The sequence below is a fragment of the Eucalyptus grandis genome, chromosome 7 (genome assembly GCF_016545825.1).
Source record: "Eucalyptus grandis isolate ANBG69807.140 chromosome 7, ASM1654582v1, whole genome shotgun sequence".
In the NCBI taxonomy this organism is placed as follows: domain Eukaryota; kingdom Viridiplantae; phylum Streptophyta; class Magnoliopsida; order Myrtales; family Myrtaceae; genus Eucalyptus; species Eucalyptus grandis.
In genome coordinates, this window is record NC_052618.1 from 54007447 (window position 1) to 54034159 (window position 26713).

A 26713-nucleotide genomic window follows, 5' to 3' on the forward strand; every position below is an offset into this window, starting at 1 on the left:
CGACCATGGTTCCAAATTCTCGCTCACCCCTAGTTTCTAGTTTCCGCAGAAATGGCTAACGATTAAAATTAGCGTGTCGTCAAAGCCGTTTGAAAAGTCGTGAGATGTCCGAGAATTGCCGATCGATGCATAGTACGAAATCGTGCGTCGGTTTATGTTGTGAACTGGTTAACCTGTGGTCGTTTCCCCCGGCAACTGACTGGCGACGTGGCGCTCCTAGAAGCTCCCACGTTGATCCTGTCCCCTCTGCAGCATCGCCAAGTGCCGACTCCCGCTCTTCTCCATTGCGCTACGTGTCTCCAGAGCTCTCTCCTCTCTTTCCTCGTGTCAGCCCTTCAAATTCAACTCGAATCAACCCAAAATCCATGCAACTGCTGCAGCATATCCGCAATCCTGATTCGAAAAGCTAGACGAGCGTCGCACATTGCCATTATCATCAACTCCGTCTGATCTCTGGCTGCACAGTACAGCACGTCTGCCATGGCTTTCCGGTCACCGGTACGTCGCGCCGACGGTCTCTTCTAATGCTCTCTTTCCACTCCTTTTCTGACCCAGCTCGAATAGCGAACTATACTCGTTGCATTTTCATCTTGCAGAGCCGCTTGTACTTGATGCTGCACCGCGCAAGGGGCGTCAGTGCTGGCACGTCCTACGCCACTGCCACTGCGCCAAAGCTAAAGGCCTATGCTCCATCTGCGCCAGCGGACGTTGGGCGGGCCGAGCAGAGGGCAGGCAAGCCGTGGGGAAGCTATGTGCCGGTATGTGTGGCAGCGGGGATGATACTGCTAGCGGCAACCCTGGGACTGCACACGATGAAGCAGCAGATAATGCACTCGCCAGCGGTGCGGGTGAACAAGTCGAGACGGGAGACGGTGCCGGAGGTGGTGGAGCCGGAGCGGGTGGTGGAGGAGTCGGAGAACTTCCTGACCCGATCCTTCTTTAGGAAGGTGGCACACGTGCAGGACGTCAACCCCGGGGAGGCCGTCCCCGACCCGATCAGGAAGGACGCCTTCGCCCACCCCCCAAAGGCCGAGACACTCCGGTCAGTCGGAGTCGATCCTGTGCCCAAGCACCCTTGAAACCTCCACACAACCACCCTCTCCGCTTCCTGTCGGGGGAGGAATTTGATTAGCCACCGTGTTTTGTGATGTACATAGAAAGACGAGGTTGTCTTCTCTTTCAGCAGAGCAATAGGGTGACTTTTGTCCGTCAACGTGACCGAGAAAGTCAACAGAATAAGGTCATTGCTCCCACTTTATGATCTCATGTGTGTTTTCCTGCATTGAGACGGGCTTAGACTAAATTGGAAGAATGTTATAAAGGTTTTCACTTTGCAGACGGAACTGAGTAGTAATGAACAAAAGAATCGCTTCATTCTTTTCGTTCACTTCCCACAAACCAACAACAGGCAAGAAAAGAAAGATGTACCAAATTTCTTTGGAATCAAACCAATCCCTAGTATAAAGATTCGAAAAAAAAAACAAAATGTAAGCATATATATTCACAGTGTGAATCGCGGTCGCCGCATGACGATCGCGCATCACTCGAGCAAGAACCCCCGGGTGAAGTCGGGGCTGGCGAGGAGGTCGAACGGCTTGCTGCCCAACGAGTCCTTCAAGATCGTGATCTGGCCTTCCTTCATGAGTATGTCCTCGTCGAGGACGTCGATCTTCTTCTTCAGCATCGAGATCTCGGAGTTCAGGAGCATGTTCTTCTCGCTGTACTGCTTCACCTCATCCCACATCAGATCTCTCTCCTGGGTCACCTTCGGCAGGATCCCCCTCATGACGCCCATCTCCTTCCTAGCGTCCTGCAGGTTGTTCTCGAGCTCGCTCATCTTCTCGTCCTTCTTCAGCATCTGTTCAGAATTCACATGCAGAAGTTTTTGGGTAAGTAAATCAAATGCTCAGGAGTGATAAACAAAGACGATGGCCTGATGAAATCCGATAAGTTGATCGTTCACACAAGTGGAATACCTGAAGTTCCAGGTCCTTGAACTTGTGGGTAACGCAGGAAAGATTGTCTAATGCGTTCTGAACTTCGTATTTGACGATATCAGCGCTCCTTACTGCTGTTGCAACTTCGGCTTGGAGCTGCTCAACTTCCAGCTCTTTACAGTAGAGCTTCTCTCTCAATAAGCTCGTCATTAAACTCTCTGCTTTAAGCTCTGACATCAAAGTATCCTGTGGTAGGAACAGAAAAATTCATTAGGACTCTACGGGGAAGTTGTAGAGCAACAGTTTTGGGTTGCAACGGAGAGTAAAACCCTTTCAAATGAATGCGCCTCTAATATAGAAACTGTCCGACTGGATGTTCAAACTAAAGTCGGATCTTGGGGATAATTACACGCCGTTGTGCATCGAGTATGAGCGGGCGAATAACATGCGTAACGTCATTTATAGACCACAATTGAAAGCAGTAAAAGATGTGGTGGGAAGGGACAAATCAGAACAAACTAAACGGACGACAAGGAAGAAAGTAAAAGATGCGTTGGGAAGGGACAAATCAGAACAAACTAAATGGATGATAAGGAAGAAAGTATCGTACTGCCGGAGATGCTAAACCAACGTTTGGAAAAGGGTATGGACCTCAGAAAATATCAAGAACCGCAGAGGGATTTTCATGAAAGTTGCTCCAGAACAACACCCTTAAGGGGGACTAAATTCTCTCGACAAAGGAAAAGAATTACGAAGGATTAAGCTTACATAATGCGAAAAGAATGAATGCGCGCGTCCATGGAGAACAAGGCCACATAAACATAAATAGGTGGCAGAATGTGTTCTCCGAATTGGGGTTTACCGGTAGATGCTCCATGAAAGATATGTTTACACAGGTAAATAACGGTAGAGAGACCAGCTCAATAAATAGGCTAATCGCAGCACATACATGAGCCTTCATCTAAAGTCCACCAATATCAGATCGATCTGTTGATTAGTAACTACTGATTAGTAACTTACCTCGCAAGTTTGATCAATTAGCTGCTGCATTGAACCTTGAGAATCAGCACTCTGTCTATTTTTCAAAGAAAATGGTTTTGCCTTCTCATGAAGCAAGCCAGCCATTGCTTGCAGACTCCTCATTAAGCTTTCAGTTCTACGCTTGACCCCATGCACTTTCATGTCTGATTCAACAATAAATTGCTCATCTAGACTATGTTTGATAGCTTCCACACCCTGCTTGGTCACATTATTGTGGCTGAATTCCAACTTAATGAAGTCTAGTAACTTTGAACATAAATGGGAGCTGTCATTTAACGCTGACAAAGCTTCGTTTTGCAAGCAGCAAAGACGAGCTGAGATTTCCTGGTCTAGCTGAAACATCAAGTCACCAAAATCTTTCCCATTGCAGTTCAAGCGGCTTAACAAGCTGATATTCTCTCGTCGAAGAGAATCCTTCTCTCGTCTAGTCGATTCCAACTCTCTTCTTAAGGCCAATTCAATTCCTGTCAGTCTGATTTGCTCCGTCCTCAATTTCGCCAAGTGCTTATCAGTCATTTCCGGAGATCGCTGCTTTCCAAATTCATCACTGAATCCCTCTCGAAGCGCTTCGATTGTTTTTTCTTGGTCACTGCAGGTTCTCATTAATCTCGCTGTTGATTTGTGCAACTCCTTACACTCCTTCTCCTTCTCTTGAAAATTTCTTTTAAGTAGCTCTCCATTCTCCTTCGTTGCTACGTACTTTTCTTGTAACTCAGAGATTGTTCGCTCAAACTCATGATTATTCGTGCTAAGTACCTCCAGTTTTTCCATTAGCTCTTTAACTTTCTGTTCTGAATATGTCATCGAACTTCTGCACTCTGTTTCCTTTTCACTGATTAAACAGACTTCCCTCTGGAGTGAAACATTCTGCTCTGCTAGCTCTCTAACACGATCACGGAGCCTCTGCTCTTCTAGCTGGAATTTCTCAAGCTTGGATGACCAGTCACTTGACCTTCTGTCGAGTTCCTTCTCCAAACCCGACTGCAGCTCCTTCTTCTCCTTTTCCAGTCTCCTGGTTTTTGATTCAAGCTCTATCTTTGCCAGCCTAAGTTCTTCTTTGAGAGAAGCCCTGTCAGAAATTTTAGATTGTAAAAGTTCAGAAACCTCGACGGCCAAGCTCATTCTGTCTTCTGAAAGGTTTCTAACTGTCCGGATGAGTGTTGGCACATCAAAACTAATGTCAATAAGAAAGTGACCCTGTTCGAATTCCTGAGAAAGGAATGCAACCCTTTGCTGTGCTCCCTCAAGCCTACTTTGCAGTTCAAAGTCCATGTCGTCTCCAATTACATCAGTGCACAAAGGTTCACATTTTTCCATATGGCAGACATGCGGCATTTGGAAACCAGAGGAATTCTCGCTATGGTACCTTTTGGTAGTTTCATCAGTTTCATGAGAAGGAATGTCATCATGAATAACTACCTCCCCATTAGAGCATTTCTTCAAGGAATCACCATAGATATCTTCAATTGTTATAGGAATGTCATGGTCGAACTCCTTTGAACTTATTTTAGGGAAAACTGTAGTTTGGGAGAGTCTCTCAATCACATTCTTAGCAAGCCTTCTAGGGGATTCATGGCCAAAACCACTCTCTACCCAATCTCCAGAGGAATAGTGAAGGCAAGCACTTTTAACTTCTCTAAATGACTGAGCCCTTGGTTTACATTTCACGCTATCAGTTGGTGAAGTGGGAGCGGTATACTGGACACGTGGGGGACGATTCCCACCATCCCTACCAGTATGTATCTTTTGAAAGGTTTTCTTGGGCCTGCTCCTCTCCTGGTGCTGCTCACCATCGATATAGCGGTCCACGACCTTATTTGAAACTCTACTAGAGCAATTAGAAGAGAGTGATGCATCATCATATGAGACAATGTAACCTGGCTTCTTGAACCCATTTCCATTTCTGTAAGCTGTCTCATCAAACTCTTTCAGCTTGGATGACTGCTTCTCTGGAGTAATGGTCCGACGACTGACAGAAACCCATTAAATTAGACTCTTGCGAATATTAAAAGGAAAGAACATTGCACACAAGGATGTATAGATCATTAACAAGTTCTTAAAATTAGCTTCAAAGTCTCAATGAACCAAGTCACTTACCAAGGCGAATATTCAGAATGCTGATGTCGAGCAGGAGATCTGCTCTGATCACTCAAAGAGGAAGACGAGTTCTTTCGCTCCAAAGCTTCTGCAAGGAAGTTAGCAGAAGATAAAGAGCGGCTCTTCCTAAGTCCCGAACCTGAACAAGTGCTTGAGCTTTGACTGTCAGATGCTTGATTCCGAGATTTGGTGAACAGACCTCTAGGGCTTCGTAAATTATTCGCACACCTCTCTCCGACTGGATCAGTCAACCTGTTGTCGAACGGGGGGTAACATGTCTTATCCGTCGACGGTGGAGAATTCCCAACACTATTAGCACTGCCAGAAGCAGATGAGCGAAAAAAGAAAAGCTTTTTCATCTGCAAATCTTTAATAGGACGCGTCAAGCTGGCTCATTAAGGATCTTGGCATATGATAACCACCTCGTCCTAAACGTCGCAATGACCCAAGGCTCAGGGAACCTGGAACACAACATAACAAACCATTATTCTGCTAATCATAAGATGGTAGGAGAAATGAGTAGCTTGCATACAGCAAATAACAGTTTAAGAGAGAAATAAATAAAGCATTGTAGAGAAACATAGGATGCACCTAGCATGAAGATAATCATGAGAGGCACCTGAGATATTTAAAAATATGCCACTGCATTAAAAAGGATGACAGTCCGCACTTATTATTCGAGTCACTTACATAAATTAAATATAGAAAAATTTCAAGATCCTAGATCTAAGTCGAGACCAAAAAGATTCCCATTATCAGTTAGAAGAATCAAACTGCATCGCTCACTTTTCAGAATGACTGAGAAATAATTTCAGGCCACATGTTGAATCTGACAATCAGCTCACTCTAATAATCCCACTGATAAACAAGCATAGAATAAGGCTCACCAAAAGGAACCACATAAAGGGTTATACTAATTACCCCGTCCTGCACTATAAAGTTGAATAATCAAATGAATGTTTAAATAATCAAATGCTAAGTTATATTTCAGAGGACAACAATGTCGAAATAGAAAATTTCAACAAATTAGAGTTTATTTAGCCATCGGGTGGCGTCTGCACCAGCTTTCACGCACCTCGACTGATTCACCTCCCCAAACATCTTAGTAAAGCAGACTCCCCACATCTTTTAGAGTTTAATAGTAGCTATCTGATAAGATAGAATGCCCAGGTATCCCAACGACTAGTTTAGACTTTAAAAAATTATGGGAAAGGGAAAGCAGCAAGAACGTTCCGGGATTAAAAATTAGAAAAAAAGTTACAGTCAGCAATTTAAAATTCAAGAGGCAAATTAACAAAATGATTTCAGCAACGGGAGTGTCAGGGCTTCCGATCTACTCCTCTTGCGAGGATCCTATGATTAACCCGGGTTTCAAAGACGGAAGCAACCGTAATGACTCTTGACAGTTTCCCTAAACCCTAGAACCCCAAAGGCACAGACACAACGAGCAGAGAGAGGATTAAAGAGGAGAACACACGAAGCATCGAATCAAAATGCATCTAGCTAAATCGACCAAACCGGAGCACGCGAAATCCCCGTAAACAGAATCGACATTGCATAAAGCTGGCCATACAATTCGATCGAGAAAAATCAGAACGAACCGAATCAGGCAGGGAAAATGAGGAGAAAAAGCAGAATCAACGAAAATCACAAGCCCCGGCCGGAGACGAAGCATCGAATCAAAATGCATCTAGCTAAATCGACGGAACCGGAGCACGCGAAATCCCCGTTAACCGAGCGAAACAATCCCGAGAGTCGACATTAGATAAAGCCGACCATACAATTCGATCGAGAAAAAACAGAGCGAACCAAATCAGGCAGGAGAAATGAGGAGAGAAAGGCAGAATCGACGGAAAATCACAAGCCCCGGCGGCCGACGAAATCCAGCAGTAGCAGCAGCGGAAGAAGAAGAAGAAGCACAGAAATCCAACTGAAATGAGAAGAACAAAGAACACCACGCCCACCGATTTTCATTAAAAAAAAAAAACTCAAGAGGTAGAAGATACTGAAGAACTCACCGAGCGCGACGCACGCGCCTCCCGACGCCGATCGTCTTCCCCCCAACGGTCGAAAAACCGAGCGCCGCCTCCGTCGAGCGCTTCGCAATTTGGACTGGAATTCTGGACTCGAAGAAAGGCGGAGCAGGCCGGAAGGCAAAAGAATCTGGCCCCAGGAAGTAGACGTTACGAACTTACCATACGAGCAAACTAAAAACGCAAACGCTTCGGATAGAACCAAAAGACCCCAAAAAAAAAAAAGATCGTTCGAAATTTGAAAAGACAAAAAAGGAAAGGGAAAAAAAAAATCCAGTGCGATCCAGGCTGCGAGATTTCAGCGCGCCGGAAATCAACCGGCGCGAGCCGGGCACTGAGAGAACAAGAAGAGGAGTTGGCGTTCGTTACCGAGTCTTGGAATCGGACCGTGTCAGAGCCAGGGGGCCGGCGAGGAAAGGAGCGGGGGCGCCGAAATGAATGCGAGGTGGCGATCGATGGGAGAGCAATGATTGTGCTTTTAAGAAAGGGGGAAGGGAAGTGATGGGCGGGTGGGAATTGGGATTGGGCCTTTTCGGCGTACAGAATTTAGTGAACGTAGTAATGATGATGGCTCCAGTAGAGAGAGAGGAGACGGGAGGAACGAGAGAAGGAGGGCGGGGGGGGCTACCTCGCTCTGTGATTTTCGCGTGGGGACGGAGGGCAGTTTCGTCAGGAGGGCGGGGCTTTTTTAAATTTCGAGGACGCGGATGTTGCGGGGGAAGAAGGGGGAGGAGCGGGGCTTTTGAGGGGGAGGGATCGGGAGAGGGAGAGCGCACGGAATTTTAGGATGTTTCCCCCCTTTTGGTTTGTTTTTTTCTTCCTTGTTCTTTTTCAACGGAGTTGACGAGAGAAGCGAGTATGTATGCGCACGAACAGAATGAAAAGGGGAGATTAGGCTTTAAATTTATTTTAGAATCATGAGTGGCGGTTTGAAATTAATTTGGCGAGGTTTTTCCAAAGCTTAGAACCCTTTTTCTTCTTCGATTTCAAATTTTAGAAGAAAACTGGTGAGGGAGAAGTTTTCTTTTATGACCGAGACTTCACCACGAGCCCTCATGTCCGGGCGACACTGTGAGAAGCTAATCGGTGAGGGAAAAGTTTGTATTGAGAATTCTTGATATGTTGGTAGTATTTTTCTTTTCGTTTGGTTGATAATACTAGTGGATTTTTTCAAAAGTATATTGAGTAATATCCGGAGCCGTTGGCTGAACAACCAAATAAATAAATAAAAAATTATGATTTTCAAATGGTTGTCTTTGTCATGATCTGCAATCAATGTATTAAAACTGAAAATTTTTCTTAATTAATTATGGTTAATCAATGCCTTGGACACTCATTAACAGTAACATTTTTTTTGGCCAAAAAAAACGATCATTTTTTTTAAAACATCATTTTGTCCTTTTATTATTATATACCTATGTTTATTATATTAATTTTTTAATGTCATACGCGCATGAATCTTATTACAAACTTTCATTTATGCAATCTAACCGATTGGCTTTTCAGTTTTCTCATCAACACGGCACAATTGAGTCTTTGACTCAACTAATTCCCACCAATGGACGCATATCACTCACATTCATAGGTGTTGAGTAAAGCTCCCTCCACAAAATAGCAAGCACAGGCTTCGCGACTTATTTTCTACGGGTGACTTTAAGATTCAAGGACGGAAGATGTTGCAGACTCGTATATATAAACGAACATTTAACCTCTCAAAGCTGCTTTGCCTCCGGTGATCCTGCAAAACTTCTCATCAACGAGAAAGGCCCAAAAGCAAAAAAAAAAAAAATTTTGCCGACTCCATCACAAAAGTTCATGCTTGAGCTTGTGCATTGCGACTTCAAGCCATTCGTGAAAAGGCTCGAATCTAGCTCACCGATGGGAGAGATAAAACAGATTTTCAATGCTTAGCCCGAGGAAGAGGCGCAGCAATTTTACAAAAGATTTATGTCCTCAGCATAAACTTCATATAAATTGCGCTAACTGCAAATGGGCGAGGAGAAAGGCCTCCCGCTTCTCATTGCTTGAATTTTTGTTTTTTCCTGCTTTTAGCTTAAAAGAACGAATAACAATGATGAAAGGCTCGCTATCATGTTTGCCAATGTAGGTCCAGATTATCGGTACTTGCAAAAGCTAAGCTAACTTAACCCGCCCACGTACGTTGCCCTATTATACCCGATTTTAATAAGAGATGTAGACGTCTGAAAAGCTTTAGAGAAATGGACAAATCTCCATCGGCAAGTAAAGTAGGCAGGAGCGTCCACCTTTTTCCGAGAAAGGGATCCATCCTTAAACCTACTCCACCTGGACCATCACTAGCAAAGTAGGCAATGGGAAAAGTCTCTGTACGACTGAAACATTGTCGTTGTTAGAACTTCTTCCATGGAGAAATTGACAGGCGAATGTCCCCATTCACACAGCAACACGCGTTCGGCTCTTTCTAAGAAGCCACTTCGATAGGACTTTACAAATGCATATGCACATGCTCGCCCGCATCAACAGCAACAAAGATACCAGAGAGAAACTACGGAAGATCCATCCAGAACACATGAGAAAACAAGAGAGCGTTACAAAATATTTTTAAGGTCTAAACCCAAATCATCCCTGATAAATACGAAGGCCCTTCCGGAAAGAAAAACAAAAAAGAAAAGCTTAAGGCAAATTATGAATGTTGTCGGTAAAATCTAAGCAAGCAGCGGAACTCCACCATAAGTTCTATCCATACAAGACCAGAAATTACGAGCGGATGTCGCACATCACAGGCGATGCTCACTCACTGCCTCTCGGAGAATCGCGATTATCATCATCTTCAGCCATTGGCTCTTCGTCCCTAGGCATGGGGCTGGGGCTGCGACTGCGGCCATTCTCCTCAGCAGGGCTTCTGTAATTTCTTGGGCCATCAGCTTCAGCATCATTGACAGGGCTCATGCTCTTCCTCCTGGGACTGTTGCTATAATCCGACCCATTAGCATATTTCTTATCTTCGGGAGATTGATCAACTTTGGCTCTCGGGGGGCTTCTCTCATCAGCAGCTGGGCTGTAATCTCTTGCTCTGGATGGTGGACTCCTTCCCCGCTTAGGGCTCCGACTAGCGATTGGGCTCCGCCCCCGCTTGGGGCTGCGACTACCCATAGGACTCCTTCCCCGCTTAGGGCTCCGACTACCAATGGGGCTCCTTGGCCTTCTATCGACGTCATCAAAACTTCGCTCCCTCTTTGCCGGAGAGATTGACCTACTACAAAAATTGATACTAATCACATAACCACAATATTCAACAGAATCCACCTACATCTTAATGTGAAAAGTGCAAGTTTATCTTAATCAACTAACTAGCTCAAGAAAGAGCGAATTCTTTAACATGGCATGCAGTCAGGCACACTGCATGTCCCGTTTGCATGCAGGCAAACCTTAATAGATAGCCTGCAACCTTCATCTCAGCAGTGTCTGTTTAAAAGGTAGGAGCTAAGCTTAAAGCATAATACAAGCAATGAATTTGAAAGAGGGAATTATCCTCATTGAAAACTAAACAGTAGTGAAAGTCTGAGGCCAAGTAAATAGCCTGCAACCTTGCTAGCTAAACACAAGGAGACCTACACTCCACATCCTGTGCCTGCAGCAGGGAATGGGCATGCAGCATGCTAACGACTATGATCAACTCCTTTTTGACAAATTAGAAAAAAAAGTCGACCCTAGCAAATCAAGATGTAACGCTGATAAACAAGGAAATTCCACACAAGCGAAATAGGGGAAATGATCAAAGTATCATACTCCATATCATTATAGTCTACACCTAGTCTTCAACAGGAATCTCCAAGAAAGGGGAAATACAAAAGACAGATAAAGAGGGCAATGAACAGACCTGTAACTACGACTGCGGCTGTAACTTCGGCTCCTACTCCGACCACGGCGAGGACTAGGTGAACGTGAGTAATCCTCACGTCTACACAAAAAACAAAAAAGAGCCATGTAAGCAAGTAGCGGATTGAAGCAATATTGCCTTCCTTGCCTCTCCCTAAACATCATCAGCACCAAATGAGACAACATCACGAGAGTACCTTAATTTCCTTGGACTGTTCTGACAATTTCTTTCTATATGGCCCCTTTCCCCACATCGATAGCATTTATTCTTCCAGTCCCCAGCTTTGCAATCTCGAGCCCAGTGGCCATCAATTCCACAATTAAAACAGCGCCCAGAACCAGGAGGAGGACCCCTACCCATATAATCACGAGATCCTCCAGGAGCACGTGGTGTCTGCATGTGAAGATGAGCAATTACTCCCCTTAAGAACAAGCTAATTCCACTCCCTCATTACCAGTGCCAAATGTGCAGTAATATCATAATTCAATGGACAAGGCAAAACATAAGGTATACCAGGATCGTCAAAACAAAGCAGGCAGATGGGACAACCCCCACCACCCCTACCCTCCCCCCACCCACCCAAAAAAAAAAAAAAAAAGAACGACTCACTTCCCACCGTGCATAAAGCAGAAATTTTCAAAAAAGCACGGTGACAGAACATCAGCCAACCAAGGGATGGCTGTGATGGATCTGAGACAAGGGGCAAAGTGAAATTAATTTGGTAGTTTTTTTCCTTCAACATGAAAGGGTAAAATATCCCAAGAAAAGTTACAATAAGTTAATCCACCATTTTAAAGTACAAGCAGCTCATCCTAGAAATCCCATAGATAAGAGTAAGAAATTATAGCAGAGCAAGAAATTGCACAAAAAATAAAGGAGTCAAGAATGTTTACCAAATCACTCACCCCCTTCGAGAATTCCACAATAATACGGCTTCCTTTAAAATCCCTTCCATCCAAGCTATATCTTGCATCATCAGCATCCCGAGGATCACTGAACTCCTGTAATTTTTCATCAAAGGGAACAAGCAAAACATAGACACATTTTGCATTTTATCATTTCGTGAAGGCATACATTAAATATACTTCCCAAAAAGTAGTTCTGGCCTTTCTGCGAAACACCTAGAAGACAGTTGTAACTTATAAGAATGGGTAAGAAAGAACGTACAACAAAGGCGTAGTCTCGCTTCATATCCACAGCACGAATTCTGCGTAAACGGTTTGCCACAAACAGTAAGGCCATCAGGATATCAGGAAGGTTTGATACTTCGCCCCTCAAAGGTTAACAAAACACCACTTTGGAATCTTGCCATTTCCACTAATATATGCATAAATACTATAAACACTGGCCAGTCCACCAAGGGTGTCCTCTTACGACAGAAAGAAACCTTCAACAAGATCATCCAAGTTAACCACATGGACAGGCCGAGGCGTGGAACACTCTTGCAGAGAAAATAGAGTAAAAAATACAGGTCAAGAACATTAAAGGGATTGGCCAAAAGCTTTAAGGTCCCTATGTACTTCCACCACAAAGACCCTACTCAAACAACCACTAATAATACAAAAATAAATTCCACCATGTGAACTTACCAAGTTGAATGAACAAAAAACCAGGAATCATGGTTCAATAACACTAAAACTTCAGACTTCATATGCTCAATGGAAATGAATATAAATCTAGACACGCATTCTTTAAATTTGACAAAAGTCACAACTCTAAACATTACAAGGATGATTATTAGATTGAACTTCAACTGGATACCTTCCATATCTAGCAAAGAGATCCTCCAAGTCACGTGTCTTTGTTCGCGAAGACAGGTGACCTACATAGAGTCGCGTATTGCTGCGGCGGTCATCATAGCGAGGCATATTTCCTGCAATTTGGCAAAAGGGTAAATCACCATGTAATCCCTGCATCAACCGAACTAAAAGCGCATTTCAGCTGCACCAACATCGAAATCAACCAGTATTGAGACAATCGAGACAGAAAGTTCGTTAATTGAGCCTCTAACCAAATCAAATTTACAAAAAACAAAAGGCACCAACTTCACTCGTCCGCGCACACCAAGCGCTCGATAAGAAATCAAGATTACAGAAAAACCACTCCAATCGACACAAAAGCTAAATCAAAAGGCACCAACTTCAGTACTTCGGGGGCACCCCAGGCGCTCATTAGCAAATCAAGATTAAGGACAGCCGTTCCAGCGGACGCAAAACCCAAATCCCATCACACCGACTTAACAATCGAAAGTTCCTCCACCGTCTCGAAACAAACGAGCCCGTTTCCCCAACCTTTTAACAGCCTCCAGAACAAATTGAGTTTATTCCGCCAACATGTCACAGAAAACCTCCTAACCGGAAGGTACCGAAGGAACTGAAGAAGGACCGGATAACTACGATTACAGTAAACTCGATCCTACGCAGACAACCTCGAGCAGCGCGGGACGCATCGAAACGGCGAAAAAGATCCTCCGACGGCAAAACGAGAATGCATGCGCGCGAAGTTTTCTCAGATCCGCCGCTTCAATCGAACAGTCCGCGACTCGAAGGACCGAACGGAGCCCTAGATGCATCGAACGCGACCTAGATCGAGAATTCGAATGGGAAGACGGGCACGAACCTGCGGGGACTCCGAGCTCTCTCCGGCCAAGCGCGATTCAAAAACCCTAATTCTGCCGTTCGCTCCTGCTGAGAAGTGCCTATCCACCCGGCCCGTCCAGTCTTTATATATGGCCAGCTAACGGCGTCGCATTGGTGGGGCCAAATCGCGTCCCCGATGGCAAAAAATCTGCGCGCGCGCCTCTGGTTTTACGGAACTGCCCCTCGATTGGCCTTTCCGATTCGTCGATCCTCTCGTCGGTGATTTACCACCCGGCCTTAGGCATGGACACTGGGCCGAACTGGCCCAAGTATAGCATGGCCCAGGACCCTTTGAATAATGGGCCCAAGCCAATTTTTGGACTCGATCGGGCCCGGATTGTTTTGGGCCCAGATCTGTGGCTCTTCTGGGGCCTTTGAGACACCTTCACCGGCCCAGGAACACAACTGACTCCGTACGCACTTGCTCCGCCCAACCCGCAAGGACAACCCGACGATGACGGCAGAGACGCCGGCCATGCACAATGACCCATCGATTATACGGAAAGGCAGTATTAAGTCCAGAATTGCCTTAGAAACATATCTGAATATTAGCCGGACCAATCGGACCCGTTGATCAAATAGTTACTTGATTTGGTCCAGTTATAACTGAGATGTTTGTGAATTTGCAAGTGATGCATAGCGCAGGATTGATGAAGTGTCTATTGATATGCCATCCCTCCAATCAAAAGAACGTACCCGAAATTCCCTTAAAAATGTGTTCGATATTAGCAAATCTGGTCAAACACGTTAATCACATAACCAAGTCATCTTGTCAAGTCATGGGCTGAGATAGATGCTAGTTTGCATGTTATGTGTAGCACAAGACCCATCGAAATCTATACGTGGTTGAGTAAGTGTCCATCGACACATCTTACTAATGCAAGGCACCACCCTCCAGTAAATAAATAAAGCATGTCTGAATAGTAATAAGTCCGATAGGCCATTAATTAATTAGTTAATTGATTTTGTCATATTATGATTGAAATAACTGCACGCGACATGTAGTACAAGACCCATCAAATTATTGAGGTGATTGGTAAAGTGTCCATTGACACATTTACTAGTGTTGACAGATGCATACTAATGACACTGGAGCGGAGGTAATTGGATGATAAGATAGGTAAAAACTGAACCAAGTTGCAGCAACAACGCAAGAGGGCGCGGAACAGCATAACCCGGACATACAAAACCCGATTGGCATGATTGATTTATTCGGGTTAAAACCTCGGCAAGGCTACTGCACAACTGTTACAGTGGGCATTGGTAGTTGTTTTGCTGTCTTTCATGCTCCTAGGTTACTGATTCGAGCTGATGAATTGGTTGACTTTTGTTCTTAAAATAGCAATGTGAACAGATGCATTACACCACGGTGGCAATATTGAAAGAGGATTATTAAGGCGCTGTTTGATAATATTTCTATTTCTCTTCATTTTTGTTCTTTTATTCCTCACAAAAAAAAAAAAAAAAACAGAAATCCGTTTGGTAACGCCAACTTATTTTTCTATTCCTTATAATAGAAAAATAACCAGGAAATAGATTTGGAAAATAAACAATAAACAAAAAAAAAAGTAGTTTATTTTTCCCGATAACAATTTCTAGAAATAAGTTAATTTTCTATTTTATTTTTCTTTTGTTATTCTCTCTCACCGCAGCCACCACAGGCCACCGGGGCCATTGCCGGCCACCATTGTCCTCCAACCACCAATCGCCACCTGCTACCCGCTACTGCCCGACTGCCTGTTGTCGTTGCTCATCGCCACCTGACCACCGCCCATAGCCCACAGGCCGTCGGCCGCCGACGGCAACAGGCGTGCAGGCGGCGGTCGAGCAGTAGTAGGTGGCGATCGACGGTCGCGTTAGGCCATCTGTGACTAAGAAGAAAACGAAAAAATACAAAAATTTGTGAATTGTACAAAACATATTCCTATTCTTTTTTCATTCAAATAATAAAATTTTGTGTAGTTACTAAACACCTTATTTTACTTAGAAATTGTCGTGAGTATAAATAGAAAAAAACTATTTCTCAAAATAAATTGTTTTCCATAACAAAAGCGTTGCCAGACATACCATGATTGCCCCAGTGTGAACACATACATTTGAGTTTGATATTACACCACGATGGCAAAATTGAAAGAGGATTACTCATTGCCCAATGTGAACGCATGCATTTGAGTTTGACTATGATATTACACCATAGTGACAAAATTGAAAGAGGATTACTAATTTCTATTGGGCAATGCTATTTCCACGCTTATTCATTCAATTGCGATTTAAAATAGTGTTCTCAAATTTATTTACTTTCCCTTTTTAAAATTTTGTATTTCCATGTGAGATTTATTTACCAAAAAGACAAAATTTCCATGTATATTATAATGTGCTATTTTTTTTATTTGTTAGATTTTACTTCCATCAAAATTAGTTTGGAAAAATTCCGAATAAGGACTTGAAATGCTATTGTTTTCTCAAATAAATGCTAGAAATGGAACTCGTTTGAATTGATAGCTTGAAGTGGTCATGGTTGTTTTAAATAAAGACCTAGAGTGACCATGGTTGTTTCGAATATGAATCTGACCTTACTAGTTGCTGATCAACTAAATAATCTAGTCAGTCAATGGCATTTTCATCTAATTACAATTTTAATTTTTAACCTTTTTTCATTATTTTCTTCTTCTTTTTTCACTTTTTTTTTTCTTATCGACAAGGGCCAATGATCGTCGATGAGGGCTTGGCAACTGGGTTGACGAGGGCTCAACCACCTTTGCCCATTGCTAATAAGAGCTAGGAGGTCACAAGGGAGGGTGGCCTCCCAAGGAAGGTAGAGGTCGCCTCACTGGCACCGCCGGGGGCAACCCTCGCTTAGCCCTTTCTAACATCACCGATACCTGATCAGCCATTGATGAAGAATAAAGAAAAACTAGAAAAAAAAGGAAATAAATAAATAAAAAGAAATAGAAAAGGAAAATTTTCAAAAGAGGGGAAAATTTTCAAAAGAGAGGTAAATAACTAAATTGCCATTTGGCCAGTCGGAAAATTGGGCCTTTGTTTAAACTAGATATAGTCTCTTAAGGATCTTCTTTGAAAGAGATCTACTTCAAGCCCTTATTTAAGAAAGTGAAGGTACTTCGCGCTTTTATTTAAAATTTTCTCGATTAATTTTGTTGAAAGGAAAAATTTCCAAGGAACCTAATTCCTTTTGACGTTGTTAATCAAATCTATGGGCAAATTATTCAGTGGAGTCTAGAAATAATTTAACATGAATTTTTGCTTTTATCTTTTGTGCGTGTATAAATTTTCTTTGAAAATTTTTCAAAAATAAAATCACAATTAAATTCCCTAATATAGAACTTTAAAGATAAAATTTAATTAAATCAAAATGTTGCATAAAATAAAAAATGATAAATGCGCGTTATTTTTAGTGTATTCCTAGATTTTTCTATAACGACTTACATGCTTCGAAGAGATAAAAGATATATATTTTTAATATAGTTAGTAAAGAGACTTGAAATGTATTTTAGACCAATATATTCAAAATAAAAAATTCACCAAGAAAGCGAGCCTTTGGGACGAGATGAAGAACTAATAAATTATTATAAAAGAAATGATAAAAGAAGATTTTGAAGTTTTTCCCATATTAAAGTATTTATCTTTTTATTCATCACTAGTGAGATACTTTTACATGGAACATGTAAAATGTTATCGGAATATTTATGAATACGCTAACAAAATCCTTTAATACATGAAAGAAGCAAAAAGGCAAAAAGTTTACTCTACATAGGAAAAAAAAAAGAATGAGACCATCACTTTTACAATTGAATGATTGAGGGTATTTTTTTTTTAGTGTATACATTTAGTTATACATAGAGTAGAAATAGTGTTGACCTTTCCTTTATGGCTATTGAGATCGAGAACTACCATACCTTTATTCCCCTACCAAAAAAAACTGCCCTACCTTTATTGCTATCGCATGACTAGTCATAATGTCTCCGAGCATATCCGAATAAGTATGCCAAGATACTGATGTATATCCCAGGCGTCATGTTTGACTATTTGCGATATATACCAATACAAACAAGAATTGCGATTTGACTAATTTATAAAATGAACAATAATATAGTTGCCAATATTTACCGTATATCTAGCGATCAAATAAAGTAAATATATTGAACCCATCTCTGCTAAATAAGAACACGCCAAACCATTTTTTTAATCTCGAAATTCAATATCCACTCGATCAATCAAATCTCGTATAATTGGATGAATATTTAAAGAAATTTCTGGTGAAATACATATGGTCACATGAAATTCAGACGATAGGGCCGGTCGCGGCGGGCCCCGATTTCCGCGTCAATTATTCCGTCCTTTCTTTATTCGATATGTTTTTTTTGAGAGGCCCATAATTACGGAAAAGTGAAATCAAAGGGAAAGGACGAAGGTGGGAAGGAAAGCATCGGCGAAAGCGACCATTTTTCAACAGAGCAGAAAGTCTATACGGGAGGACAAAAGGAAAAGCGAGGACAGAAGGGAAAGGCAAGAGGCCAGCCCGTCCCCACACGGCACGAAAGAGGAAGAGGACAAAAAACCGAATTGGAGGGGGGGAATGGCGAAATGGAAAATTCCCCCGGGGAGCGGAAGGAGGAGGGAGGAGGGGCCACGCGTCGGGACGCGACTGGGCGGGGCCGGGGCGGGTCGGCTAAGGGTGACAAAGACTCCTGAGCGAGCAAGCAACCAAGCGAGCACCCAAAAGTCAAGCCTGGGGAAGGATCGTATTCACCTCCCCACCTCCCGAATTTTCCCCCTTTTCTTTTTTAATTAAAACTCCACCCCCACCAAAAAAAAAAAAAAAAAAAAAAAACTCCACCACCACCGCCCCCTTCTTCTTCCCCTTCCCCAACGCCAAACCCTAATCAGCAGACATAACTAGACTTCCTCCCTACTCTCTCTTTAACTTTTTTTCTCTCTTTCTCTCTCTCTCTCTCTCGTGTCACTTCCTCCCTTCTTCCGCGAGGCTCCAGAGTCGCCTCGCCTCGCCTCGCCTCCTCCGGCCTCCTCCTCGATCGCCATCGGGTCAGTCTCTCTCTCTCTCTCTCCGGCAGCGGTCGAGTCCGTGAATCCGGCCGTCCTCCGATCTGCGTCCTCCTGCTTGCGTGTGCTGTCGGTCTTTCTGTCCCGGTCGGATTTCCTGCGTGCGCGTGCTCTCTCTCTCTCTCTCTCTCTCCCGGGCGTCTCCGTTCGGTCCCTCTTTCGGCGCGGTTCTTCTTCTTCTTCTTCTTCTTCTTCTTTTTGGGGGCAATCGGAGCCGGTTCGGGATATTTGCGCGTCGATCTCGATTGCACAGTGTCAGAGTCCACGTCTCGCCGATCTCGGCCTGGATCTGGCGCGATCGTCTCGGGGAGTCGTGTTGATCGGACGACGCCGTCGTCTAGGCTTGATTTTTTCTTCCTAGGGTTTGGTTCGCGTCGTCTGGGTAGGTGTGAAAAGGCCGATTGGCCCCTTTTTTTATTTTATTTTTTTGACCTTTGGCGCGTGTGGTGTGGAGGAATACGTGGTTGTGGAGGTTTCTTGGAGACGAAGCACGATGTGCGCACCGAGGGGTTTCGGTGGAGTAGAAAAAGAATCTTCTTTTCCTAGTCCTCCCGTCTCGTCACGGTCTGTGCGGAGTTTATTCGGTTCTTCTTAGCTTTTAGAGGTCTCTCGGCTTTATTCTACTGTCATCTCCTACTAATTGCTCACGTCTGTGCATACCTTCGTCGCTTGTTTCTCCTGTGTATGGATCTCCTTTCCCCTCTGAACTCCGTGTCATCACTTGAAGTTCGCATCCTCTTTCTTTGACGCCTTTTTTTTTTTTTTTTTGGGTCAAAATAAGATACTCTTTCTTTGACGCCTTTGATCTTATTGTTTACCCGTTCCTTTCTCCGTGCAGGTATCGAGGACGACAGCCAAGAGCAAGAGCAGCCTGCGATTCCGGGAGTGGTAATTTCGAGTAGCTAATACGGTGTTTAGAGTACTCTGTATAAGCTTTCAGGGATCATCGAGGATTGAGGTTCTCGTATGGTCAGACGGACAGGACAGTAAGTTTGTAAAATATAGAGAAAGGCTATAAGGACCTTGAGCTATGCCCGTCTCAGAGAGCAAAGAGGTGTTGATTTCATTCATGAATTGTCCTTTGCTAGTACCAATATTTGAAATCTCCATTGATTCAGTCTTTGTTGGCAGACTGGGGTTAGATCAGCTACCCCACCTTCTAGTGATTATGGTGCAGGAGTTCCCATCAAGAAACGAAGGTTTCCATTTGTCCGTCCACCATCACCACCACCTAGGGAGCCATCACCGCCGCCACCACCTAAGGAGCCATCACCGCCGCTGCCACCACCACCTAAGGAGCCATCTCCTCCACTACCTCAGCAACCATCTCTGCCACCTCATGAACCACCATTGCCAGAGAAAATTGATGAACAGCTGCAGATGGGACATATTGCTACATTTCAAGGGCCTGTCCCCTCAAATTCTAGCGTTGCTGGGGCCCTGGGAAGTGAGAAGCAAGAATCCGACATACTTGAAGCTAATGTGAGCAGTGTTAGTATAAGGGAGCGGGTTAGTCTTAAGGAGAAGAACGATTGCATGGACAAGGGAAACTCTGAGCTTGCTACAGCAGTTGTCCAAGAACCGACATTGGTTTTTGCTTCAGGTTCCTCAGATGACAAGGATAGAAGGGACAAGCCCATGATGGATGAAAACCTTGAGGGACATGATCGAATGCTGGGAAGATCTGATTTGCCAATGGCTTTGAGTGGAAGTCTTAATTCAATAGTAGGAGGATCTTGTACCAAACACAAACTTGAAGTAGATGACAAATCCAGTAAGACAGATGCTTCGTCAATGATGGATGCGGGCCTTGCTTGCCACAAGAGTGAAGGGACTTGCCTGGATCAAGAGAAATTTGAAAGCATCTCTTTAGATTTGTCTCTGACCGATGAAAAAAGCAGTCCATCTACTGGCAGTGGGAAAAGATCAAATAGCGATGCTACTACTCTTTGTGCTAACAGGTCAAATTGGGATCTTAACACGACGATGGATGCATGGGAAGATTCTGCAAGCGATTCAGTCTGTGTCAGTGCTGATTCTGTCCATGGTGAGATGAATGCCACCGCTGGCAACTATGACATGAAGCCTTCTACTCAGGCGCCTATAAAATCATTAGAACAGAGTACTTTGGGGGGCAAAGGTAAGGGAGGTGCTCTTTCCATGCCTTTGCCTTCTAGAGCAATTGGTGATAATTATATATCGGAAAATTCTCTTAATTTAGGCCTTCAACCATCATATCTTCAATCAAATCTCTTTCGACACCCAACTTCATCTGCTAGCATTTATTCAGGGGTGAAATATGTCCAGATGTTGGCGTCAACTTGCAAGCCGAATGTTGTTGCTCCATCGATTGTAAAACCGGAACCCGTTGATGAGTCTGTTAAACAGTCTTTCAGTGCTTTGAAGACAGCAGACAATAGAACTGTCAAGTGCGAGTCCAAAGATGAGCAATTTCGGGTAGCCCATGAGAGTCCAATCTGTACGACCCTACGGACTGTTAATTCCAAATCGATAAAAGCCGAGCCAGGTTGTGAGGGTATGGAAGCATCCAGAACCAATGAGGATGCATGTCTTAGGTCTTGCGAACAGATGTCAAATGGTTCTGAGTTATGCTCACTGGTAAAACAAGGCTCACTGGTGAAACAAGGTGGAGACATGGATCACTTGTTGGAAACTGAACCTTGTCCTTCTGAATCAGCTGTAGATCGTGATACGGTTGGCACTAGCAAACATCCTGCAGAAGGGGGTCATCATGAGGGGGAATCATCTGCAGGAGGTCATCATGAGGGGGAATCATCTGCTGGAGGTTATCATGAGGGGGAATCATCTCAGATTCGGGAAACTTCTGAAAATGCCATGAAGATTGGGTCAGATACTATTGCAACAAATATTGGTCCTGGTAGTAACGAACTACCTCCTAGCGTGGAGAATGCACTAGAAGCGGAGAACACTGAGGTTGCACAACACGAAGAACGTGGCCTCGAAGTGACTGACAAGATCCCTCCAAGTTTGGAGGAAAATGCTGAGGATGCTGCAAGTGATGGAGAAAAGATTGAAATATCTGCCTGCAACATGGAAGAGGATTCTGATTCTGAGTATTATTCAGATGGAAACCATGGTCCTCCTGTGGCTGTAGATGCGGAACATTTCCATCGAGAAGATAATGAGTATGAGGATGGCGAGGTTCGGGAACAAGTCTTGCTCGGTACATCAGAGGGAAACACTGGGAAGACGGAAGTTGAGAATGTCAGCAATTGTGAATCTGAGCTAAATAGAATTGATTTTGGTGAGAGCTCCTGTCATAATTGTGCTACTCTTCCCCGAGAGGGGGATGATGCTAGAACCCAGGTTGATGGCCAAATGAATGAGAGCCTTATGACAGTATTTTCTACAGCTAATGTGGACAAAAATCAAAAAATTGTTGATGAAGTTTCCCATTTGCAAGAATTATCTCCAATTGAAACAGTTGCTGTTAATTCTGAAATGATGAATCCAGTGAATACACCTGGGAGAAAGGCGCTTGATGATTTGGTGAGCCGAAGTCCATCTAAGGACCTGGGATCAGATCCATCATATAGTCAAGCCATTGAACTTCACCCTGCAGTTGTCGCCACCACTAATCTTGTTGATGAAGAGGCTGCAAAAACTGACAGTATTGTGTCTACTGGAAATGGTGATGAGACTGATACGGGTTTGCCCATGGCAGAAGCATCTTTGAACAGTGAAGTTGTAGATGGAAAATCTGAGGGCAGTAAGCGGCGGATTATAAATTTGTCTCGGCCTAATGTTTCATCTCCTGACAAAGCAAGATCTATACCCGATAAATCTATACCGCTACGAGCTGGAAGGAAAAGATTACCAGATATTGCCCTTGAGGGAGATAAGCCACCCAGAGGGAGGTGATTAACTTTATTTTGCTAGTTCTACTGGCTTATTTCTTTTTATTTTGCATATGTAAATTGTTGTAGGAGGTTTAATTTTCTTACCCGCTACCTTCACCAGGGACGAATATCGTGATGATGGGTTAAACAAATTTCCGAGAGAGAGGAATCAAGATATGTTTTCTCGAAACTCTAGATCAAACTTTGCACGGGATAGGGCGAGAGTTTCCAATGACTGTGGCAATTGGGATGCTGAGCAGGAATTGGGTCCAAAAGTTTATAATCGTTTTCCAGAGTTTCCTCCTGGCAGATACAATAGATATCCTTCAGATTTTAGAAATTACAATGGTGCAACAGAGGATGGTGTTGGTGGTGCAGGGCGGGGAGGAAGAAAGCTTTTGACTGATGATGCACAGAATTTCCGTCATCTGTCCTCTAGGAGGCGCTCGCCCGGAGGAAGAGATGGACATGCAGCTCGAGGCCAACCTATGATTGGTGGAATATCGAGAAACATTAGCCCTGCGAGATGTATGGATGTGTCTGATTCTGAAATTGTCGGATTGAGGCATGGAAACAAGTTCATGAGAGACTTCGAGGATGATAATATGGAACCAATGTTTGCTTGTCAACCTTCGTATGGAGAAGCTGAAGGTTTTATTCGGGGGGATAGGAATATCACATCTTTCAAGGAAAAAGTTTTTCATCGTGTTCGTTCGAAATCTCCTTTAAGATTAAGAAGTAGGTCTCCTGTTGAATGGCCACCCAGGAGAAGATCTCCAGAAGGATTTGGTGGCCATCAGCCAATGACTCATAGGAGATCTCCGGCATTGTACAGAAGGAATAGGATGAGATCACCTGAGCGCACTTGCTTCCATAGTGGCATGATGATTAGAAGGCAGAATTCTCCTCCTTTTGCGACCCAACCGCTTGATGAGTTGAGAGAGATGAATTCTGGAAGGGACCATGGTTTTCCTCGGCCTATCATGTCCAACAGAAGCCCATCTGGGAGGATTCCACTGAGAAATCGAAGATATGATATTATTAATTCACGAGAAAGAACACAGGGCGAGTACTTTAGGGTGCCTATGCGCTCTAGCCGTTTCCATGAACTAGGTGGAGATGGAGACACTGATGAGAGGAGAAGGTTGGGTGAAAAGCATGGACCTGTTCGCCATCTTAGGTCTCCTTTTGGTGCTAATGGTGAGAGTTTTATGTACAATACAGATGAAGCGTCTAGGTCATATAGGCTTTGTGCAGAAGATGATCCAGCATATCATAAAAGAGGCAGCTCAAGGGAAACACAGTTAGACAGAAGGAATAAAAATCGGGCTGGAGATGTGCATAAAGCAAGAACAGTTGATGAGCCGGATGGCAATTACAGGCATGGAGGACTGTCGTCTGATGACTTTGATGATCCTTCTCGAAGTAAAAGAAAAAGGTTTTGATCAGGTCCTAGTATGGGTTTGCATGAGGATGGCATATCTTGCTGGGGATGATGACTAATGTACAGAAACATCTTTTGACAAATGGTGTCCTAACTATTGATGCATGTGGCTTCAGCAGCGAGTTGAGGGGACGTGATCTTCCAAGTGAGTACCAGAGGCAATGTTGGATCTGCATACTTTTGATAATGGAAATGGGTGTCTCTCACCTCGTACATTCAATGGATTGTTATGCTTTCCTGTTTGCATCATTTGAACTAATTTCCTACAATTCCTTTCTGTTTTTTTTGGGCAATGCAGGTAATAACTCCGTTGTCAGATTCATCATGCAAATTTTTGAGCTGACATGAATTTTGTGAATCGAGTAGGGGACATTTTGATGAATCAGACCTTGTATAAACTGGGAGGCCCCTTTCAGATGTTGATTTGGCTCAATGAAGAAGATAGTTAACATCAAGCATTCCCTACCTGATGTGGAATCATTAGATCGTCAGTAACTACCAGCTAGTCATTGTCGCTACAAGGATGAAATCCAATGAGTTCTTTAGCAGTCCTAGTACATGTAAGGCTGTTAAAAGAAATCCATTTTGATGAATTGTCTATCTCGCGTTAAAGCTTTCTTGGAGACTTCTCTGCATGGTCAACTTGGATAAACACAAAGTATATGATTCCTTGCTTGTGAAGATGCATGCTTCTTAGTCCAGTTCGTCTATGCTGGCACCAGGAGCTAATATTGTCTAGGGCCTTTAGATGTTTTGGATATTTGGCTTAAGAATCAAGTTTCTCTTTCTTCTCTTGCTGCAACTCCTGCTTGGGGTTAAAGAATTACTGCATTAGTCTCATTTTAATAGAGAAGCTGGTGGAGTAGATACTGTTGAGTGTGCTTGTGGAAGACTTGCTACCTTAAGGTTCTGGAGAGAAAATACACTAGCATTTCGGTATTTTCAGCTCGTTACCAATGTGAGAGATGCCATTGAGTCCAAGGCAGTGGTTCGCTGGGGATTGCTTGGAGGCATTTTTTCGCTGCAGAGTCAATGGCATGGGTTTGGATGCTCTTCGTTTGCCACTTGATTGAAAAATGGAGATGGTTGATTTGTTTATCAGCATTCATCTGTCACGAGGACATGTTTTTTGTGTTCGTCTGAAGAGAAGTCCTCCACTGACTTCAAATTTCGAAGTGCTCAAAGTGGTCTCTCTAAGCTGTTCTGACTTATTTTTAGGAAGCCAACTTCTCTGATCATCTGGTCAACCTTTCAGTGGACATCTTTGTCTTTTTGCATAGTCGTCGGGATCGGCCAAGATCGGGTGCATCAATGGATAATAGAATGTGGCTTCGAAGTGTCGATTGCCCTCTTGTGAATTTGCTGAACAGGTGATTGCTGGAGGGAGTCTTTTTTTGACCATGAGGCTTGTTGACTCGATCCTCTCCGCTTCAGTTGGCAAATGATGGGTCCATGAGACAGTATTTGGCTCGTCATGTGTGTGTGGTTCCCAAACTATGACTGCAAATTTGTCTAGGTTTCTGCTCTTATTTCTATGGGTACGACAACATCACAAAGGGCAGTGATGTTCCAATTCTGACAAAGGGCGGTGGTGTTCCGAATCTGGGTGGATAACGAAGTTTAGTCATTCTTGCCAATCCCATATGGCTCAGTTCAGTGCACCATATGTTAGGAACCTGGATTGCTTTTTGTTTCATCCATGATTTTCAAGGCCATAGCTTGTTTCAGCCTCCTGGACTTGATGATGGTAGTGATAGGAATTGAACTTCAAACAACACTACCTATTGACAACAGCAAGACCGAGACTGAATGTGAAGATGGTTCTGGAGATCTCTAGATATCACCCACTGTGTTGATTACTTTCTCCCTAGAGAACACTCTACCCTAAGCTACAGCAGCTGCTGTATGACCTCCGTACTCCTGGTTCTTATAGAACATCTGAGCATGCAAAGACCCAACTGAATTTCCATACCCAGAAGGGTGTGACTTAGAATTTTCTTTTTCCTAACTATGCTTAAGAAAAGAGAATAAGTAAAATCTTCAATTCTCTGTCAAACAGGGCAGAGACTAAGCGAGTAAAAAGGCTGCGTAAAGTATGGATTGACCTCTGAACATAGAATGGAAAATGAACCCGAACCAGTTGTGCAAATTGTAATCGGTTAACTTGTGTGGCTTCAGTCTTCTTGCCAAAATTCAGAAAAGAGTGCCATTCTGGAGTGAGTGAGATGCTTCTTTGGTTTTGTTGTGTGCGAGTGACCGTTACGCCTCTAAACGCGCTCGGAATTGGTTGGACGGATGCGTTGAATGGCAAGCAACCTCCGATGCGCTTAGAAGCGAGAACTCGCCGGTGCCATGCAAATGATAGATGTCACTTTCGTTTGTCTTGAGCACGCAAATAAAATGGGTCTACCTCTCATAGGCTGCGCTGATGAATACTAAAGCTTTTACGGGAGGGACGGTGATGATGTGACCAGGATGGATAAACTAATGATGACTAAAACTTAATTAAGGGGACTCCTCTGGCGCATGTCGTTTTCTATTGCGGAGCGATCGAGTTCATACCCTCCCGTTTTGGGGAGACCTTGACTTAAAAACTAAGATGGGCCAGCTTCGGTCTTCGTCCATGGCTTTTTGTTTTTTCCTTTTTTTGGGGTTCTATTTGGCCCGAGGTGACGCCAGTCATTGCCAAGTCAAAATCTT

The 26713-nt window shown here is 43.7% G+C and overlaps 4 protein-coding genes across 9 annotated transcripts; 2 read left to right on the top strand and 2 right to left on the bottom strand.

Annotated features, from left to right (window-relative positions):
• Positions 1-25: 25 nt before the first annotated feature.
• Positions 26-1303, top strand: LOC104454167 (hypothetical protein). The gene is made up of 2 exons (XM_010068934.2): positions 26-498; positions 597-1303. Exons 1-2 carry the CDS (start codon positions 481-483, stop codon positions 1077-1079), a joined length of 501 nt encoding a protein of 166 aa, XP_010067236.2. The 5' UTR covers positions 26-480; the 3' UTR covers positions 1080-1303.
• Positions 1304-1354: 51 nt separating this feature from the next.
• LOC104454168 (protein bicaudal D) lies at positions 1355-7738 on the bottom strand. Its single transcript, XM_010068935.3, has 6 exons — positions 7478-7738; positions 7094-7238; positions 5076-5536; positions 2958-4947; positions 1977-2183; positions 1355-1858 (listed from the first exon to the last, which is right to left on the bottom strand). The coding sequence occupies exons 3-6, from the start codon at positions 5432-5434 to the stop codon at positions 1541-1543; spliced, it is 2874 nt and encodes a 957-aa protein (XP_010067237.2). The 5' UTR covers positions 5435-5536; positions 7094-7238; positions 7478-7738; the 3' UTR covers positions 1355-1540.
• A 1886-nt stretch (positions 7739-9624) lies between these two features.
• On the bottom strand, positions 9625-13675 carry LOC104454166 (serine/arginine-rich splicing factor RS2Z33). Of its 5 annotated transcripts, none has more exons than XM_010068929.3 (7): positions 13587-13675; positions 12729-12840; positions 12135-12174; positions 11873-11968; positions 11164-11360; positions 10968-11048; positions 9625-10343 (listed from the first exon to the last, which is right to left on the bottom strand). In XM_010068929.3, exons 2-7 carry the CDS (start codon positions 12833-12835, stop codon positions 9878-9880), a joined length of 987 nt encoding a protein of 328 aa, XP_010067231.1. In that variant the 5' UTR covers positions 12836-12840; positions 13587-13675; the 3' UTR covers positions 9625-9877. The 5 variants fall into 5 exon arrangements, with proteins under 5 accessions (XP_010067231.1, XP_010067230.1, XP_010067229.1 ...); XM_010068928.3 differs by having other exon boundaries at positions 9625-10340; positions 11861-11968; XM_010068927.3 differs by having other exon boundaries at positions 11861-11968.
• Positions 13676-18495: 4820 nt separating this feature from the next.
• Positions 18496-26162, top strand: LOC104454164 (hypothetical protein). Of its 2 annotated transcripts, XR_727217.3 has the most exons (5): positions 18496-18670; positions 19527-19742; positions 19820-22587; positions 22691-24158; positions 24312-26162. XR_727217.3 is itself a non-coding variant. In XM_010068926.3 (4 exons), the coding sequence occupies exons 2-4, from the start codon at positions 19719-19721 to the stop codon at positions 24012-24014; spliced, it is 4116 nt and encodes a 1371-aa protein (XP_010067228.2). In that variant the 5' UTR covers positions 18496-18670; positions 19527-19718; the 3' UTR covers positions 24015-24160. The 2 variants fall into 2 exon arrangements, 1 of the variants encoding a protein (XP_010067228.2); XM_010068926.3 differs by lacking the exon at positions 24312-26162 and having other exon boundaries at positions 22691-24160.
• Positions 26163-26713: the final 551 nt, after the last annotated feature.

Bases quoted from the DNA above. Each gene is read 5' to 3' on its own strand.
- LOC104454168 (XM_010068935.3), bottom strand. From the start codon at position 5,434: ATGAAAAAGCTTTTCTTTTTTCGCTCATCTGCTTCTGGCAGTGCTAAT. The intron at 2,184-2,957 runs GTAAGTTACTAA...TTCCTACCACAG, and splicing joins TAATTGATCAAACTTGCGAG to GATACTTTGATGTCAGAGCT. The intron at 1,859-1,976 runs GTATTCCACTTG...AATTCTGAACAG, and splicing joins TCAAGGACCTGGAACTTCAG to ATGCTGAAGAAGGACGAGAA.
- LOC104454166 (XM_010068927.3), bottom strand. From the start codon at position 12,835: ATGCCTCGCTATGATGACCGCCGCAGCAATACGCGACTCTATGTAGGT. The intron at 11,969-12,134 runs GTACGTTCTTTC...GAAAAATTACAG, and splicing joins AGCGAGACTACGCCTTTGTT to GAGTTCAGTGATCCTCGGGA. The intron at 11,361-11,860 runs GTAAACATTCTT...CTTCACATGCAG, and splicing joins CGAAGGGGGTGAGTGATTTG to ACACCACGTGCTCCTGGAGG.
- LOC104454164 (XM_010068926.3), top strand. From the start codon at position 19,719: ATGCCCGTCTCAGAGAGCAAAGAG. The intron at 19,743-19,819 runs GTGTTGATTTCA...CTTTGTTGGCAG, and splicing joins CCGTCTCAGAGAGCAAAGAG to ACTGGGGTTAGATCAGCTAC. The intron at 22,588-22,690 runs GTGATTAACTTT...TACCTTCACCAG, and splicing joins GATAAGCCACCCAGAGGGAG to GGACGAATATCGTGATGATG.